The sequence below is a fragment of the Entelurus aequoreus genome, linkage group LG08 (genome assembly GCF_033978785.1).
Source record: "Entelurus aequoreus isolate RoL-2023_Sb linkage group LG08, RoL_Eaeq_v1.1, whole genome shotgun sequence".
Lineage (NCBI taxonomy): Eukaryota > Metazoa > Chordata > Actinopteri > Syngnathiformes > Syngnathidae > Entelurus > Entelurus aequoreus.
Window position 1 is genome coordinate 55,279,563 of NC_084738.1, and position 17,589 is coordinate 55,297,151.

The window sequence follows — 17,589 nt, forward strand, 5'->3', positions numbered from 1 at the left end:
AAATAGACATTTTTTGTTGACATGTTCAAGCTGCTTGCATGCTCCAAAAACATGCACCTGGGGATAGGTTGATTGGCAACACTAAATTGGCCCTAGTGTGTGAATGTGATCTGTCTATCTGTGTTGGCCCTGTGATGAGGTGGCGACTTGTCCAGGGTGTACGCCGCCTTCCGCCCGACTGTAGCTGAGATAGGCTCCAGCGCCCCCCGAGACCCCGAAGGGAATAAGTGGTGGAAAATGGATGGATGGATGTTCAAGCTGTCTAATAAAAATACAAGCGTGTTTAACACATGTATCATGTTCGAAATAAACTCAAATCATAACCATAACATGCAAATTCCTTTCTTTCATGAAGACACAAATATAAGTTGGTGTATTACCTTAATCTGATGACTTGCATTGACTGGAATCAGACAGGTTTCACAGTATTGCTGATAACTTCCACATTTTCGAATTTACATTGTGGAGGTGAAAATAAGTCTTCCTTTCTGTCCAACGCCACATGAAAGTGGTTGTTTTTTTTAGCAGCTTATATGTCCAGCTTCCATACTCCTTTTTATACACTTTACAAGAAATACATTGACGGCAAACTCTGTAGCTTGCTAGCTTGTGTGCGGTAGCTTTCTGAGGCTGTTATTTTGTTAGCGCAGACAGGATGGAGCAGCGCTTTTATTGTGAAGACAGGAACTATGCGGTCGGTTTTTAAGTTTTTGACGGCATGTACGCGGCGCGAGAGTCTGTTGAAATAAAAAGTGTTTCTCGCCTTCCTGACAGTCGTTTTTTTCTTAATACTGAGCTCGCTGCAACCAGCGTCATTTCACAAGAGCCACGGGTGCCGTGAATGTCAATCAAGTGACTAAAGTGATGTCATAGTGGAAATTGATGATCGCTAATTTTTAGGACTATTTTTTTAATACCTGGTTGGCGATCGACCGGTAGCTAGCGATCGACGGTAATGGTGTAGACAGAAAAGGCAGAATGGATACATTTTGGTTTAAAAACTAACGATAAAGGTGAAGCTATAACACTGAAACGCTCACAGGAAGAGGTGCTTTAAAACATGGCTATCTTGTTAGCGGATAATGTCCAGCCGCAATCAGCAGTGTTTTAGCTTTTTCTAAATCACTAATCCTCGCCTCCATGGCGACAAATAAAGTGAGTTTTTTACAAGTATCATCCCTGCAGGACGAGGAATAGCCAAACATGCTTCACTACACACAGTAGGAGGATACGATAGCTCACCTGCGTCACAATGTAAACAAATGCCATGGGTGGATCTACACCTGACATCCACTGTAATGATACCAAGTACAAGACCGTATCTAGTCAATACTACTATGATTACATCAATATTTTTTATCGTCGCAGAATCTTTTTTCTTTTAAAAAAAAAAAAAAAAAAAAAAAAATCATATTATATTCATAAACTCAGGAAATACGTCTCTGGACACATGAGGACTTTAAATATGACCAATGTATGATCCTGTAACTACTTGGTATCGGATCGATACTTAAATTTGTGGCATCATCCAAAACTAATGTAAAGTATCAAACAACAGAAGAATAAGTGATTATTACATTTTAACAGAAGTGTAGATAGAACATGTTAAAACGGAAAATAAGCAGATATTAACAGTAATTGAACAAATACCGTATTTTCCGCACTATAAAGCGCACCGGATTATAAGGCGCACCTTCAATGAATGGCCTATTTTAAAACTTTGTTCATATATAAGGCGCACCGCATTATAAGGCACACCACGTTATAAGGCGCATAGAATAGACGCTACAGTAGAGGCTGGGGTTACGTTATGCATCCTGTAGTTGCGAGACCTGTTGTGGCTCAATATTGGTCCATATATAAGGCGCACCGGATTATAAGGCGCACTGCCAGCTTTTGAGAACATTTGAGGTTTTTAGGTGCGCTTTATAGTGCGGAAAATACGGTAGATTAATACAACATTTTTACAGCTTATCCTTTATCATTTTGACCAAATAATAGATGAGAAGTGACACAATATGTTATTGCATACGTCAGCACACAAATTAAGAGCATTTGTTTGCTTACTTACTACTAAAAGACAAGTTGTCTAGTATGTTCACTATTTTATTTAAGGACACAATTGTTCTTCGATTGCAATAAGTAAAACATATGTTTAATATACCGTAAGATTTTTAGTTAAAATTATTTTTTGTGGTCCCCTTTATTTAGAAAAGTATCAAAAAGTATCGAAATACATTTTGGTACCAGTACCGGTACCAAAATATTGGTATTGAGACAACCCTACTACCTCATGTAACAAGCTTGCGTACGCACAAAAACCTGCCACTTTTTTTAGGGCAAAAATTTGATGTATCAAGAGAAACATTGACGTGGAAATGTACGCTGCTTCACGTCAACTTCATGGCTGACGTACATACGTTTCTACAGGCTGTGGATACTTTGGCGACACACAGAGGTGGTCCATGTAATGATAGTTCTTTGGTCAAAATTTTGCAGTAAACACTTATCTTCAAGCCCATTTTTGGCTTCCTTCAAAAACGCTTGGTTTTGAGAGGTGGAGTTGTTATATTCAAATGAAGGTCTCTTTACCACGCTGACTGGCCTTTCGTCCCCACTGTGGTAACTTTGTTTACTACAGTAGTTGTTTTTTGTTTTGTTTCACTACGACCGTGTGGAATATGGACACTGGTATCGCCATTTGCCATCTCATTTTTACTTGACTTTCACCACAACTCAACATCCCGGATGATATAGCAAGACCATGCGGCTCACTGTGTTTTGTTGTCGGAACCAATTACCAGCGATTAAACCAGGGTTTTACTGCACATACATACTACAATATTAGGCAATGTCAGCAAAATAATAAAATGATTCCATTTTATTGGTTGGTGCAACATAATTAAAAGAAATTGGCTCTTATTCAAATTCTTTGTTTTTTTGCCCACAAGCCCCCCCAAGACCAACAACTTATCCCTTGAGTTTTTTAAACAATACATCGAGGTATATAAAGACTGAGTAGCAGTACAATACTGATACTAACTTTGGTATCGATACTATCGATATTTGACTTGACTCACCAATTTTTATTCCGCTTACCATCGTTTAGCTTGTGTTCACAGCTGCGCAGGTCCCTGCAAATGCGGGCAGGGTTGTCCCTGGTGCCCAGTGGGTTCTTCAGGCTATGGATCAGGTTACTGAGGTAGTGGAGGGTCTTAAAGATCTCTGCGCCCTGGTCCAGCATGGGCAGGTCCATCACCAGCTTATTCTTGGGAGACTAGAGGAGATACACCTTGTGAGTCCTCGCTACTGCTCGGAAGAAGACACAAACACCCAGGATTTGTTCAAAACCAACCTCACTCCTGAGCTGGCTGTGTGGATCCATAAACAAAAGACCATCCTCTTTCTGAAGGAAGACACACAACTTTAGGGTTTGTTCTCTTACTTGTGGACTAAACGTTACGTTTTTTTTTAGGCCTTACAAAAGACGGAGGGACACGAGGGAGGCCCTAGAAGGAAGCAAAAGATGATAAATAACAGTCACACATTCTTTTAGTTAGTACAGTGTTTTTCAACCACTGTGCCGCGGCACACTAGTGTGCCGTGAGATACAGTCTGGTGTGCCGTGGGAGATTGTGTAATTTCACCTATTTGGGTTAAAAATATTTTTTTCAAACCAGTAATTATAGTCAGCAAAATATGTGTTGTTGTTGAGTGTCTGTGTTGTCTAGAGCTCGGCAGAGTAACCGTGTAATACTCTTCCATATCAGTAGGTGGCAGCCGGTGCTAATTGCTTTGTAGATGTCGGAAACAGTGGGAGGCAGTGTGCAGGTAAAATTGTGTCTCATGCTTAAACCAAAAATAAACAAAAGGTGAGTGCCCATAAGAAAAGGCATTGAAGCTAAGGAAGGCTATGCAAAACTAAACTAAAACAGAATGCTGGACGACAGCAAAGACTTACTGTGGAGCAAAGACGGCGTCCACAATGTACAACCGAACATGACATGACAATCAACAATGTCCCCACAAAGAAGGACAAAAACAACTGAAATATTCTTGAGTGCTAAAACAAAGTAGATGCGGGAAATATCACTCAAAGGAAGACATGAAACTGCTACAGGAAAATACCCCAAAAAGAGAAAAAGCCACCAAAATAGAAGCGCAAGACAAGAACTAAAACATTACACACAGGAAAACAGCAAAAAACTCAAAATAAGTCACGGCGTGATGTGACAGGTGGTGACAGTACACCTACTTTGAGACAAGAGTTATATTGATGCATGCTTTGTTATGGTTTAAAGTCATATCCAACAATTGCGACAACAACTTTTTACTGTCAATTGAGTGGTGTGCCTCCGGATTTTTTCAACGCAAAAAATGTGTCTTGGCTCAAAAAAGGTTGAAAAACACTGAGTTAGTAAATAAAAATCTTACTGGAGGTCCAGGGCGTCCACGCAGTCCGGGGGATCCCTAAAGAAGAGAAACAGGCATGCCAGGTGAGCTAATGTGCTAAAAGATGTGAAAACAGAGGACACAATCATGCTAAACATACCCTAGGTCCTTGTACTCCCTGTTTTTGGAGACACAAAACACACATTTTTAGTGTTGAATGTTTCACACGCACACAATTAAGATTTGTAATTAAGATAGTGGGAATAATTACCATAGTTCCACGGTTGCCTTTCTCCCCTCTGGGACCCTGTAAACAAACAGAAAGCAGTCAGCTGAGGACCAACAGTGAAGACTGAGAGTGTCTTAATGAGTAGGACATACCGCTCTTCCATTGGGGCCAATTATTCCTGCAGGGCCTATGACTCCTCCTCTACCCTGAATGGACACAAGCAGTGAGATGAACAAGAAAAAAAAAGACTTGAACAGTTTAAGATTAGTAATAAGGTTCTTGCCATGCTTCCTATGGGCCCCTTTGGTCCTCGAATGCCTTTTGGACCAAAGTCTCCAGGAGGTCCCTGAAAGCAGCAGACTCGTAATTTAAGACACAAGTAGGTTAATAAAAGTGAGGCGACATGGACATCCCATAGTAACACTACCTTACCTTTGGACCAAAAACACCAAATATCCCCGGAAATCCAGATTCTCCAACATCACCCTGGACGACAATTCAGCATTACTACTGTCCCACATCAGTCTTGGCACTGGTATTCATGTAATATGTAGGAATAGGTACCTTTCACATTTGAACCGATATGGTACCAATTCCTGTTACCTGGGAATGGTAACAATGTTCGGTACTTTTGTGGGTTTTTTTTAAAAACATTTAAAATGAGCTGATTATGATAACTTCTGTCTAGTTGTTATATCTTGTTTTATAGTTAAATTTCCGAGGCAATTGCTTTGTTGGCATTGGAAATTGTAACATTACTAAGAGGCAGTTTGGATGAGTCTGCTCTCAGTGCTGCTGGAGTGATGTGTTAGTGTTAGGGATGTAATGTAATGTAATTTATATCTCAGTATTGTGACCAACATTTTAAATTGCTAAGCTTTTATTGTCTTAAATATTGGTTTGTACTAAAGCACTTGCTTTACAAATACAATCTATTATTATTTATTATTTCTGGTGGGCATTCCAATATTTGGTTGTCCTACTCTTTAAAAAAAAAACCCCGCCTCCATCGTGTATTTCTCGGATCAATCATTCTGTGTTCTAAAAGCACGGCTTGTAAGTTAAATTACACAATTTAATATCTTAGTTGTTCAAACAGTAATGTGTTTATACAAGTTTAAATTGAGGTATGTTGTTTCTTAATTGGGAAATATGTTAATGTTTCTTGTTTTCATGTTAGAATTTAAGCTAGCAAGCCAGTGCCAGTCAGTCCATGAGTTATCAAAGTGCAGTTATTAATCACGGCTTTTAGAAAATTGTAATTTAAAACGCTAATACTACCCGTTGGGAGTTTTCGTGCAGTTACCATTATTATCGTTTAATATCCCTGAGTCAGGCAGCACGGTGGAGCAGTGGTTAGTGCATGTGCCTCACAATACAAAGGTCCTGAGTAGTTCTCGGGATCTTTCTGTGTTGAGTTTGCATGTTCTCCCCGTGACTGCGTGGGTTCCCTCCGGGTACTCCGGCTTCCTTCCACCTCCAAAAACATGCACCCGGGGATAGGTTGATTGGCAACACTAGTGTGTGAGTGTGAATGTTGTCTGTCTATCTGTGTTGGCCCTGTGGTGAGGTGGTGACTTGTCCAGGGTGTACCCCGCCTTCCGCCCGAATGCAGCTGAGATAGGCTCCAGCACCCCCTGCGACCCCAAAAGGGACAAGCAGTAGAAGGTGGATGGAATATCCCTGAGTCTGCAACTGGACGTGACGTCACACGCAACTCAGGTACCTTAACATGGTACCAATGGATTTTATGATTCAGTCGGTGATAAAAAACTAGTGAATTTGGTACCCATCCCTAACGGTATACCTCCCAGTGTCTGTCAGTATGCGAATGTTTGCCTTGAATAAAGACACTCACAGGTTGTCCTTTCGGTCCTCGATCTCCCTGCGACCCTGGAAGTCCCATCCCGCCTCGGAAGCCTCTTTTGCCTGGAGGTCCACTCTGTCCTCTGAGACCTCGGTCACCCTGTGGAGACCGAAGGATTCCTTAATACTCGTTTATATTGTTGAGTTACAGTTTTTTCCATATGCTTACACACAATTTTACTGACCGTGTTTTTATTTTCCAAAAGGATTTACACACTTTTCCTGTTGGAGCCAGTTGGAGCCTATCTATATTATTTCGGGAGCTTACTTGGAAAAAGCCTTGAATTGGACAGCGATTAAAGCTGAGGATGGGAAAATGCTGCATGCATATGCAATGTATTTGAGAGGATGCTGTAATGTAATGCAAGATTTACAGTATTTGGAGGAACTTGATATCCCATCGAACCTAAGGCTAATTATATCCAAACTACCCTACAAACTCAGAGAAAGGTGGAGAAGCACAGCTTATGAGACACAACAGAGAACTGGCAGGAGAATCAGATTTAACAACTTTGTGGATTTTGTGGAAAAGTATGCCAAGATGCTTTTGGATCCGTTGTTTGGAGACATTCAAGACCAAATAACAACAAAAAGGCCTCTCCCAAGAAGCACAAGTGAACTAAAACCAATCAGCCAAAGAAGAAGCAGCTTTGCTACTTCAGTAGCTGTGAGTACAGAGCCAGCAGGATGCACTGTAAAACAATCATCTGTTCCACAACAACCTGCTCAAACCACACCCAGTGGTATCATCCCTTCATGTGGATATTGTCATGGCAAACATGCTTTGATTGACTGCTCACAATTCAAAACACAGTCACATGACAAAAAGGTTGACTTTTTAAGAAGGCAAGGATATTGTTTTGGTTGCCTACTAAAAGGTCATTTAAGCAAAAATTGTAAAAGAAGATTAATGTGTCATGTTTGCAAAATGAAACATCCTACTGTACTTCATATTCCAAATGAAAAAGGCCCAAGGCAGGAAGCTCAAGCAAAGCCCACTGCTGAGACAGAAGAAACCCCTATAAGCATTGCTCTTGTTTCAGCCGGTGATGCAACCGGGGCCGGGAAAGACTGTGCACTTTCAATCGTGCCAGTCAGAGTTAAGGCGGGAAAAGGGAACAGCTATGTTCAGACCTATGCCTTCCTCGATCCAGGCAGCACGGCAACATTTTGCACGGAAAATCTAATGGACCGACTGAATGTGAAAGGACGCAAAACAGAAATTATTTTGCGAACAATGGGACAGGAAAAGCCTGCGAAGACCTATGAGGTCAGAGGACTGGAGGTTGGAGACTTGGAAGGGTTCACATCACTGGACCTGCCGAAAGTGTACACACAGAGCAAGATACCTGTCTCAAAGAAAAACATCATCACAAAGGCTGACTTGAAGAGGTGGCCATATCTTGGTGGCATTGACTTAAAAGAAATTGAAGCAGACATTGAACTTCTTATTGGGACTGATGTTCCTCTGGCAATGGAGCCGTGGAATATAATAAACAGTCAAAAGAATGGACCATATGCAGTCCAAACCATAATGGGATGGGTAGTAACTGGACCACTCAGTTGCAGTGCTACAGAACATGCTGGGCCCATTGCAGTGTCAACTAACATAATCTCAGTAATTGAGCTGAAGGACCTCCTCATCAGACAATATAACCAGGATTTCTCTGAAAACATATATGAGAAGAAAAATGAGATGTCAGTTGAGGATAAATGTTCTATGGAGATCGCCTCAAGTTCAGTCTTTCTTAAAGATGGTCACGATCCTCTGCCACTGCCTTTCCGGGATAAAGACAGTCACACCTCAGGATACGTTCAGAGAGAAAGACATCGGCATTCCTCCTTTTCTTCTTCCAAAAAAAGACCATTACGAAGATAAAGAAAAATCACGGACTCCACCAAGGACAAGACCATGGAACAAGGAAACATATAACAAGACCATGGACCATGGAACAAGGAAATATATAACAAGACCATGGAACAAGGAAACACATAACAAGGCCATGGACTTAAGACCATGGAACAAGTAAAGACATTTCCAGATGCCAAAGGCTTTGTGAGAAGTGTTTTGGTTAAAACCAAGACCAACACGGTTCAACGACCAATAGATGAACTCTGCCTGCTAATGGAAGCAGTTTGATGGACTGAGGGGGGCTTCGGTTCTCCAGACTCGATAACTCGATGACCGCTTCAGATATGACTATGGACTTTGATGAGACTTGACGAGTAACTCAAGTAACTTAATTAACTTTGAATTTGAAGAACATAATTGTTTGGATTATATTGTTCTATTATGGCTCCTGTGAATATTATTATTTATGTAATTGTTTTGCTAAAGCACACAATTAGGGGCCGGGATGTTGGAGCCAGTTGGAGCCTATCTATATTATTTATTTATTAAGTGTTTGACAATGAAATCAAATAATGTCAAGAATGATGTTAATGAATTATTGGATGTTTTAGATTTCATTGTGATTGACTGATTGTTTTCAGCTGCTTACGCTCCTACTGGTGAGCCACTTCCTCCTCCTATAATTAAGAAGACAGGACAGCTGGGGGCCCTTTGTCTGTCTATCATGTTGAAGGAGTGAGGAGTGGAACAGTTTGTTTACCGCTAAAACAATTTATTTTGAAGCCATGCTAAATAAGTTATTTTGATTATATTGAAAGTCAACCACGGAGAATATTTTTTGTTTGTGAAAATAAATTATGATAATTTGAAATCTCGACATATCTCCGCGAGTGCTTATAAGGAATTTAGTGAGTCAAACACCTCCTCCTCAAGACTACTCTGCATTACTTTATTTTTATTTTTTCGAAACTTTTTTGAATGCAAGAGTAGCCGTTACATTTCCAAACACCACATTCAATTTTCTTAATTCCTAGATTATTTGCAAAATGACACACTTCGGTCAAAATATATGCCCATTCATCAAAATAAAGCAAGCATTTGTAAAAATGCAGTTTTATTGTCATCTCACTCACACAGACTTCAAATGATAAGACACTATTGGAGTGAGTTACCCAGAACAGTGATAAATACAAATCACATTTGTAAAAACCCCTATTTTACTATTAGAAATCACATATTTGGGGCATTTTGCCCGACCCTTTTAGCATATGTGATGAATGATTACTGTAACTTGATAAAATATATTGACAAATTAACAGCAATCGTCATTATTTACTTTGAAGTGGGCTTATACGTAAGGACGTAAAGAGAAAGTAAAAATATCCTGTAGTCTTTTCAAAAACTGCTCAACAATGATGTTGCAAACTGCAGATATTTATTTTTACCACAGTCAGTTAAAGTAACATATCACAGTAGTCAACAATGACATGCAGTACAACTTAAAATCTGAGACAAATAAAAAGGTTTGAAAAAAAATCTGGAGATAAATAAAAATTACTGCATAGAACAGGGGTGCCCATACTTTTTCTGCAGGCGAGCTACTTTTCAATTGATCAAGTCGCGGGGATCTACCTCATTCATATATATAATTTATATTTACTTATTTATGAAATATATGTTTTTGTTAAGTTAAAGATGTTTAATGATAATGCAAGCATGTTTAACACATATAGTTAATATTGTTAATAAATTAAAGGTGTTTAATGATAATACAAGAATGTTTAATACATATAGTTGATATTGTTAACAAGTTAAAGGTGTTTAAAGATAATACAAGCATGTTTAACACATATAGTTAATATTGTTAACAAGTTAAAGGTGTTTAAAGACAATACAAGCATGTTTAACACATATAGTTAATATTGTTAATAAATTAAAGGTGTTTAATGATAATACAAGAATGTTTAATACATATAGTTGATATTGTTAACAAGTTAAAGGTGTTTAAAGATAATACAAGCATGTTTAACACATATAGTTAATATTGTTAACAAGTTAAAGGTGTTTAAAGACAATACAAGCATGTTTAACACATATAGTTAATATTGTTAATAAATTAAAGGTGTTTAATGATAATACAAGAATGTTTAATACATATAGTTAATATTGTTAACAAGTTAAAGGTGTTTAAAGATAATGCAAGCATGTTTAACATATATAGTTAATATTGTTAACAATTTAAAGGTGTTTAATGATAATACAAGCATGTTTAACACATATAGTTAATATTGTTAATAAATTAAAGGTGTTTAAAGATAATACAAGCATGTTTAACACATACAGTTAATATGGTTAACAAGTTAAAGGTGTTTAAAGATAATACAAGCATGTTTAACACATATAGTTAATATTGTTAACAAGTTAAAGGTGTTTAAAGATAATGCAAGCATGTTTAACACATATAGATTCCTTTCTTTCATGAAGACAAGAATATAAGTTGGTGTATTACCTGATTCTGATGACTTGCTTTGATAGGAATCAGACAGTGGTGCTGATAACGTCCGCATTTTCAAATGGAGGAGAAAAAAGTCCTCCTTTCTGTCCAACACCACATGAAAGTGGTTGGTTTTTGGCATCTTATTTGTCCAGCTTCCGTACTCCTTTGTATACACTTTACAAGAAATAAATTGGCGGCAAACTCCGTAGCTTGCTAGCTTGTGCACGCCAGCTTTCTGAGACTCTTATTTTGTTAGTGCAGGCAGGATGGAGCAGCGCTTTTATTGTGCAACTGTGCAGTCGGCCTTTGGAGTTTTGACGACAGGTACGGTGCAAGAGTCTATTGAAATAAAAAGTGTTTCTCGCCTTCCTGTCTGTAATTTTTTCTTAATAATGAGCTGGCAGCAGCCAGCGTCATCTCAGAAGACTCTCGGGTGCCGTGAATGTCAATCAAGTGACGAAAGTGACGTCATAGTGAAGATTTATGATCGCTCATTTTTAGGACTTTTTTTTTAATGCCTGGCTGGCGATCGACTGACACACCCTCCGTGATCGACCGGTAGCTCCCGATCGACGTAATGAGCACCCCTGACATAGAGTATAGGCTACATGTGCAGACTTAGGCCACAGCAAGGTTTGAAAAAAAATCTGGAGATAAAGATGTGTGTATCCCAATCCTAGTGTGTGTAAAGTGGGAAAATGGGTGTATCACAATCGTTATCTGTGTGCAAGATGTGAAGATGTGTGTATCACAATCCTTATATGTGTACAAGATGGGAAGGTGTGTGTAAAGCATTGTGTGTAATATTTCGCAAAAACTGTGAGGCAGAATCTATGCCTAATATTAGGCAAATCTGCACAGTGGTTTTGTTTACTGTGTGTAGACTTTGTTAACTGTGTGAAAATGTAAAATTTAGTGTCTAAGCAATTAGAAAAAACTGTAATATGTGTGCTTACACAAGCATCTGACATTATAGTAAGTGGATCTTACCTTTGGTCCATAGACACCTTGGTCTCCTGGAAGTCCTGGAACACCCGGCTTTCCACGACCGCCAGCTTTGCCAGGGACGCCAAAGTCTCCGTCGTCTCCATGCTCTCCCTGGATGTGCAATGAATCAGTTAGATAAGAAAAGAGCTACTAGGTCAGGGGCGTCAAACTCGTTTTCATTAAGGTGAGTTATGCCCTCAGAGGGTCACTTGTAATTGTGAATATTTATGAATATAAATATATAAGGATTTGTTTCATAATATTACTACACAGTTGCCGATGCCTTTTTTTATTATTTGAATTTACTATATATATTTATTTTTAGCCATATATTTCTATTGTTTTTTAAAAAAATGTTTTAGAATGTTTTAAAATGGTTAAAATATTTCAACATTTTTAAAACATTTAGAGATGTTTTAAAATGTTTGAAATGTCTTAAAATGTTGAAAATATTTCATAATGTTATAAATGTTTTAAAAAGTTGAAAATGTTTTTAAATGTTAGAAATATTCAAAATGTTGGACATTTTTCAAAATGTTTTAAATGTTTCAAAATGTTTAAAATATTTTTAAATGTTTGTGATGTTTAAAAATGTTTTAAAATGTTAAGCGATGTGTAAAATGTTTGGAAATATTAAAAATCTTTTAAAACATTTAAAAATGTTTGAAATGCTCAAAATGCTGAAAAGTTTTAAATGTTTTAAAACGTTTAAAATGTTGGAAATGTTGAAAAATAATTTTAATTTTAATGTTTATATGTATTAAAAAAATGTAATGTTTACAGATTTTATTTTATCGATTGTACAGTAAAATACTGCTAGCTCAGCTGACGAAATTGTATCGTCTTTTAGCAATATCTTTTCTAGTGTTTTTTTAAAAACTGTTTAAAATGTTTTAGAATGGTTAAAATATTTCAAAAATGTTGAAAACCTTTAAAATGTTTAGAGATGTTTTAAAATGTTTGAAATGTCTTAAAATGTTTAAAATATTGAAAATATTTTACAATGTTAAATTTATTTTTTAAAGTTTAAAATGTTTTTAAATGTTAGAAATATTTAACATGTTTGACATTTTTCGAAATGTTTTACATGTTTCAAAATGTTTGTAATGTTTAAAAATGTTTAGCGATATAAAAAAGGTTTGGAGATGTTTTAAAATGTTAAAAATGTTTTAAAACATTTTAAAATGTTTAAAAAATGTGTTTATTTTTATTTCTAACTTCTTTAATGTTTATATGTATTAAAATAATTGTAATGTTTACAGATTTTTTTAAATCGATCGTACATTCAAATACTGCCAGCTTAGCTGCCAGAATTTTATTGTAAAATGTTATTTTTATTTTTATAGCATATCGCTGTAAAAGGAAAAATCGTACATCATTTTTTAACAGCAAAATTTTGACGACAGTTGTTTTTTTTATCTAAATAAAAACTAAATAATTATATTTAACCTTCTTAGAGTTTAACAGGATACACCTTGTCAAATGATATGAAACCATGTGTCCCAAGATTATTATCAAGGTTTAGCAGGCTGATTACAAAATAAATACTAATCAAAATACTGCACAAAAAGAGGCTAATTATAATTAAATAACAATAAATAATAATAGTATATTTGTTTAAATAAACTGTCAATATAATTAAAGTGCAAATGAAAATACAGCTTGATCACTTTAGTCATACTTTTTGCACCCAAGAAACTTCTCTATGACTTTAGCGCCAGATTTTTTCTGTTTGTTTGATAATATCATTACTGCTACAAGTGGTCGAAAAGTGTATTACAACTGAGTACTGCTGCCGCCCATACGAACCACAGTTGAGAAACAGATATCTTTTGGTGGCCCTTTAGGGGGCTGGTTGCGCAATTTAAAAAAAATGTTTATATATTACTTTTTTTTGTATTTACTAAAATTTTTTACATTTTACAGAAAAAAACCTGGCAGCTCAGTTGCCAGAATTCTATTGTAAAATTTACGTTATGAAAAACGATACCACATTCTTTTTGAACAGTAAAATTCTGTCGGCTGAGCTACCAGTTTTTTTTAATGTAATTGTAATTTTTTAATATAATTGTCATTTTTACAGTGTACAATTTGATGAATGGCTTGCTGTGAAATCATGAGTCCAACTGAAAAAAAAAAGTTTGAAATGTATGATAATATCTGTTGCATTATTAGATACTATTAAAGTTGAAAATATATGCAATTGCACGCAAAACATGTATTTTTTTCCGTCAGAATGCAAGAACTTTATTGACACATTATTTCTAGGCTTCTGAGGGCCACATAAAATGATATGGCGGGCCAGATCTGGCCCCGCGGCCTTGAGTTTGACACCTGTGTGCTAGGCGTATAGCTTGTATACATGGAGCCGCCAGATGCATTGAAAATTATTATGCTCCATGTATATTCACATGTGAATAATGTTGTATAATAGACTGTAGTTATATTATTCACATGTGAATAATGCTGTATAATAGACTGTATTTATATTATTCACATGTGAATAATGCTGTATAATAGTGTATTTATATTTTTCACATGTAAAAAATACCCAAGTGTTTATTGTCTATTGTGAGCGAACTGTGGTGCTGAATTTCCCCCAGGGATCAATAAAGTACTTTCTATTGTATTCTATTCTATTCTATTTTATATTTAATACAAATGAGTGGTTCAATTGTGAAATTCATTTTGTACAGTTTCCTTAGTGTGTGTTTGCCCGACTTCTGTTCCAAGGAAAAAGTGCAGAGAATACAAACTTTATGCCTCACAAATTCTGCCAAACACATATCTGAGGTGACCACAATGGTATTCCGAGATCAAGTGTTTTCACTTTATCTCGGGCTTTCAGAGTTTTTCCTTGCTTGGATGTGGGTCAGATCAGGGGATGTCGTCGTATTTTGTGAAGCCCTTTTTCAGGCACTTGTGATTAAGGGCTATACAAATAAATTGTGAATGACTGATTTTGTCTTACCGGCATGCCTTTACTTCCATCCTTTCCTGGCGTTCCGTCCATCCCGGGCAAACCCTCCTGCCCTTCTCGACCCACCACACCTCTTGGACCAGAAGTGCCGCCAGTCCCCTGACAAGAGAAGAGTTTGTTTTTACGTCTAAATTGTAACAAACAAAGTAATTTTATTGTTTTGAAATTATTTCTCAATATGTTGCTCCAACTCACCTCCGTTCCTCTGGCTCCCTTTGGTCCTACAAGACCCTTTTTGCCTTTTTGACCCTGAACAGGAAGAACATTATTTTGAGATAAGAACATACATACATATATATATATATATATATATATATATATATATATATATATATATATACATATATACAAACCCCATTTCCATATGAGTTGGGAAATTGTGTTAGATGTAAATATAAACGGAATACAATGATTTGCAAATCCTTTTCAACCCATATTCAATTGAATGCACTACAAAGACAATATATTTGATGTTCAAACTCATAAACGTTTTTTTTTTTTTGCAAATAATAATTAACTTAGAATTTCATGGCTGCAACACGTGCCAAAGTAGTTGGGAAAGGGCATGTTCACCACAGTGTTACATGGCCTTTCCTTTTAACAACACTCAGTAGACGTTTGGGAACTGAGGAGACACATTTTTTAAGCTTCTCAGGTGGAATTCTTTCCCATTCTTGCTTGATGTACAGCTTAAGTTGTTCAACAGTCCGGGGGTCTCCGTTGTGGTATTTTAGGCTTCATAATGCGCCACACATTTTCAATGGGAGACAGGTCTGGACTACAGGCAGGCCAGTCTAGTACCTGCACTCTTTTACTATGAAGCCACGTTGATGTAACACGTGGCTTGGCATTGTCTTGCTGAAATAAGCAGGGGCGTCCATGGTAACGTTGCTTGGATGGCAACATATGTTGCTCCAAAACCTGTATGTACCTTTCAGCATTAATGGCGCCTTCCCAGATGTGTAAGTTACCCATGTCTTGGGCACTAATACACCCCCATACCATCACAGATGCTGGCTTTTCAACTTTGCGCCTATAACAATCCGGATGGTTCTTTTCCTCTTTGGTTTGGAGGACACAACGTCCACAGTTTCCAAAAACAATTTGAAATGTGGACTCGTCAGACCACAGAACACTTTTCCACTTTGTATCAGTCCATCTTAGATGAGCTCAGGCCCAGCGAAGCCGACTGCGTTTCTGGGTGTTGTTCATAAACGGTTTTCGCCTTGCATAGGAGAGTTTTAACTTGCACTTACAGATGTAGCAACCAACTGTAGTTACTGACAGTGGGTTTCTGAAGTGTTCCTGAGCCCATGTGGTGATATCCTTTACACAGTTTGAACATCAAATATGTTGTCTTTGTAGCATATTCAACTGAATATGGGTTGAAAATGATTTGCAAATCATTGTATTCCGTTTATATTTACATCTAACACAATTTCCCAACTCATATGGAAAAGGGGTTTGTATATATATATACGGAAAATTATTTTAAGATAACAACATATATATATATACAGTATATATATACACAAATACACACATATATATATATATATATATATATATATATATATATATATATATATATATATATATATATATATATATATATATATATATATATATATATATTATTTTTTTTGTATATGTAAGTACATATGTATACGGTATACATATGGAAAAACATTTTAAGATTAGAACACATATATACATATACACCAGTGACGCGCAGTCACTAGAGGCAGGTGAGGCAGGGCCTTGATGCTGAGTGCCAAGCAGGGAAGAATGCTGGTATGAGCTTTTAAACATAACCCGTTAACTGCTGCCAATCAAATGGTGAATAAGATACTCTTTAGGGTTCATATGTTTGTAAATCTGACTGTGATGAAGTTAGTCCCTCACCAGTCATGAACCTAACAGCACGTCACTGATATACACATATACGTATGTATATATACAGTACATACATATATATACACATACATATACAGTACATATACATTCTTTTTTTTTTACCGCTTGTCCCTTTCAGGGGTCACGGGGGGTGCTGGAGCCTATATATATATACAGTGGGGCAAAAAAGTATTTAGTCAGCCACCAATGGGTGGCTGACTAAATACTTTTTTGCCTCACTGTATATACATATACACTACCGTTCAAAAGTTTGGGGTCACAATGAAATGTCCTTATTTTTGAAGGAAAAGCACTGTACTTTTCAATGAAGATAACTTTAAACTAGTCTTAACTTTAAAGAAATACACTCTATACATTGCTAATGTGTTAAATGACTATTCTAGCTGCTAATGTCTGGTTTTTGGTGCAATATCTACGTAGGTGTATAGAGGCCCATTTCCAGAAACTATCACTCCAGTGTTCTAATGGTACAATGTGTTTGCTCATTGGCTCAGAAGGCTAATTGATGATTAGAAAACCCTTGTGCAATCATGTTCACACATCTGAAAACAGTTTAGCTCGTTACAGAAGCTACAAAACTGACCTTCCTTTGAGCAGATTGAGTTTCTGGAGCATCACATTTGTGGGGTCAATTAAACGCTCAAAATGGCCAGAAAAAGATAACTTTCATCTGAAACTCGACAGTCTATTCTTGTTCTTAGAAATGAAGGCTATTCCACAAAATTGTTTGGGTGACCCCAAACTTTTGAACGGTAGTGTATATACATACAATATATTTATTTACATATACAATATACATATATTTATATACATACAGTGCCCTGTGATTGGCTGGCAACCAGTCCATGGTGTACCTCGCCTCTCACCCG

The 17,589-nt window shown here is 36.9% G+C and overlaps 1 protein-coding gene across 2 annotated transcripts in view; it reads right to left on the bottom strand.

Annotated features, from left to right (window-relative positions):
* LOC133656056 (collagen alpha-1(XXVII) chain A-like) overlaps positions 1–17,589 on the bottom strand; it is a 131,688-nt gene that overhangs the window by 6,695 nt on the left and 107,404 nt on the right. For both annotated transcript variants that reach the window (XM_062056844.1, XM_062056843.1), the window contains 13 exons: positions 14,999–15,052; positions 14,795–14,902; positions 11,827–11,934; positions 6,480–6,587; positions 5,054–5,107; positions 4,905–4,967; positions 4,774–4,827; positions 4,664–4,699; positions 4,553–4,570; positions 4,435–4,470; positions 3,483–3,509; positions 3,356–3,406; positions 3,100–3,277 (listed from right to left, as the gene is read on the bottom strand). In XM_062056844.1, the coding sequence (XP_061912828.1) occupies positions 3,100–3,277; positions 3,356–3,406; positions 3,483–3,509; positions 4,435–4,470; positions 4,553–4,570; positions 4,664–4,699; positions 4,774–4,827; positions 4,905–4,967; positions 5,054–5,107; positions 6,480–6,587; positions 11,827–11,934; positions 14,795–14,902; positions 14,999–15,052 (895 nt within the window). The remainder of the gene's footprint in view (positions 1–3,099; positions 3,278–3,355; positions 3,407–3,482; positions 3,510–4,434; positions 4,471–4,552; positions 4,571–4,663; positions 4,700–4,773; positions 4,828–4,904; positions 4,968–5,053; positions 5,108–6,479; positions 6,588–11,826; positions 11,935–14,794; positions 14,903–14,998; positions 15,053–17,589) is intronic.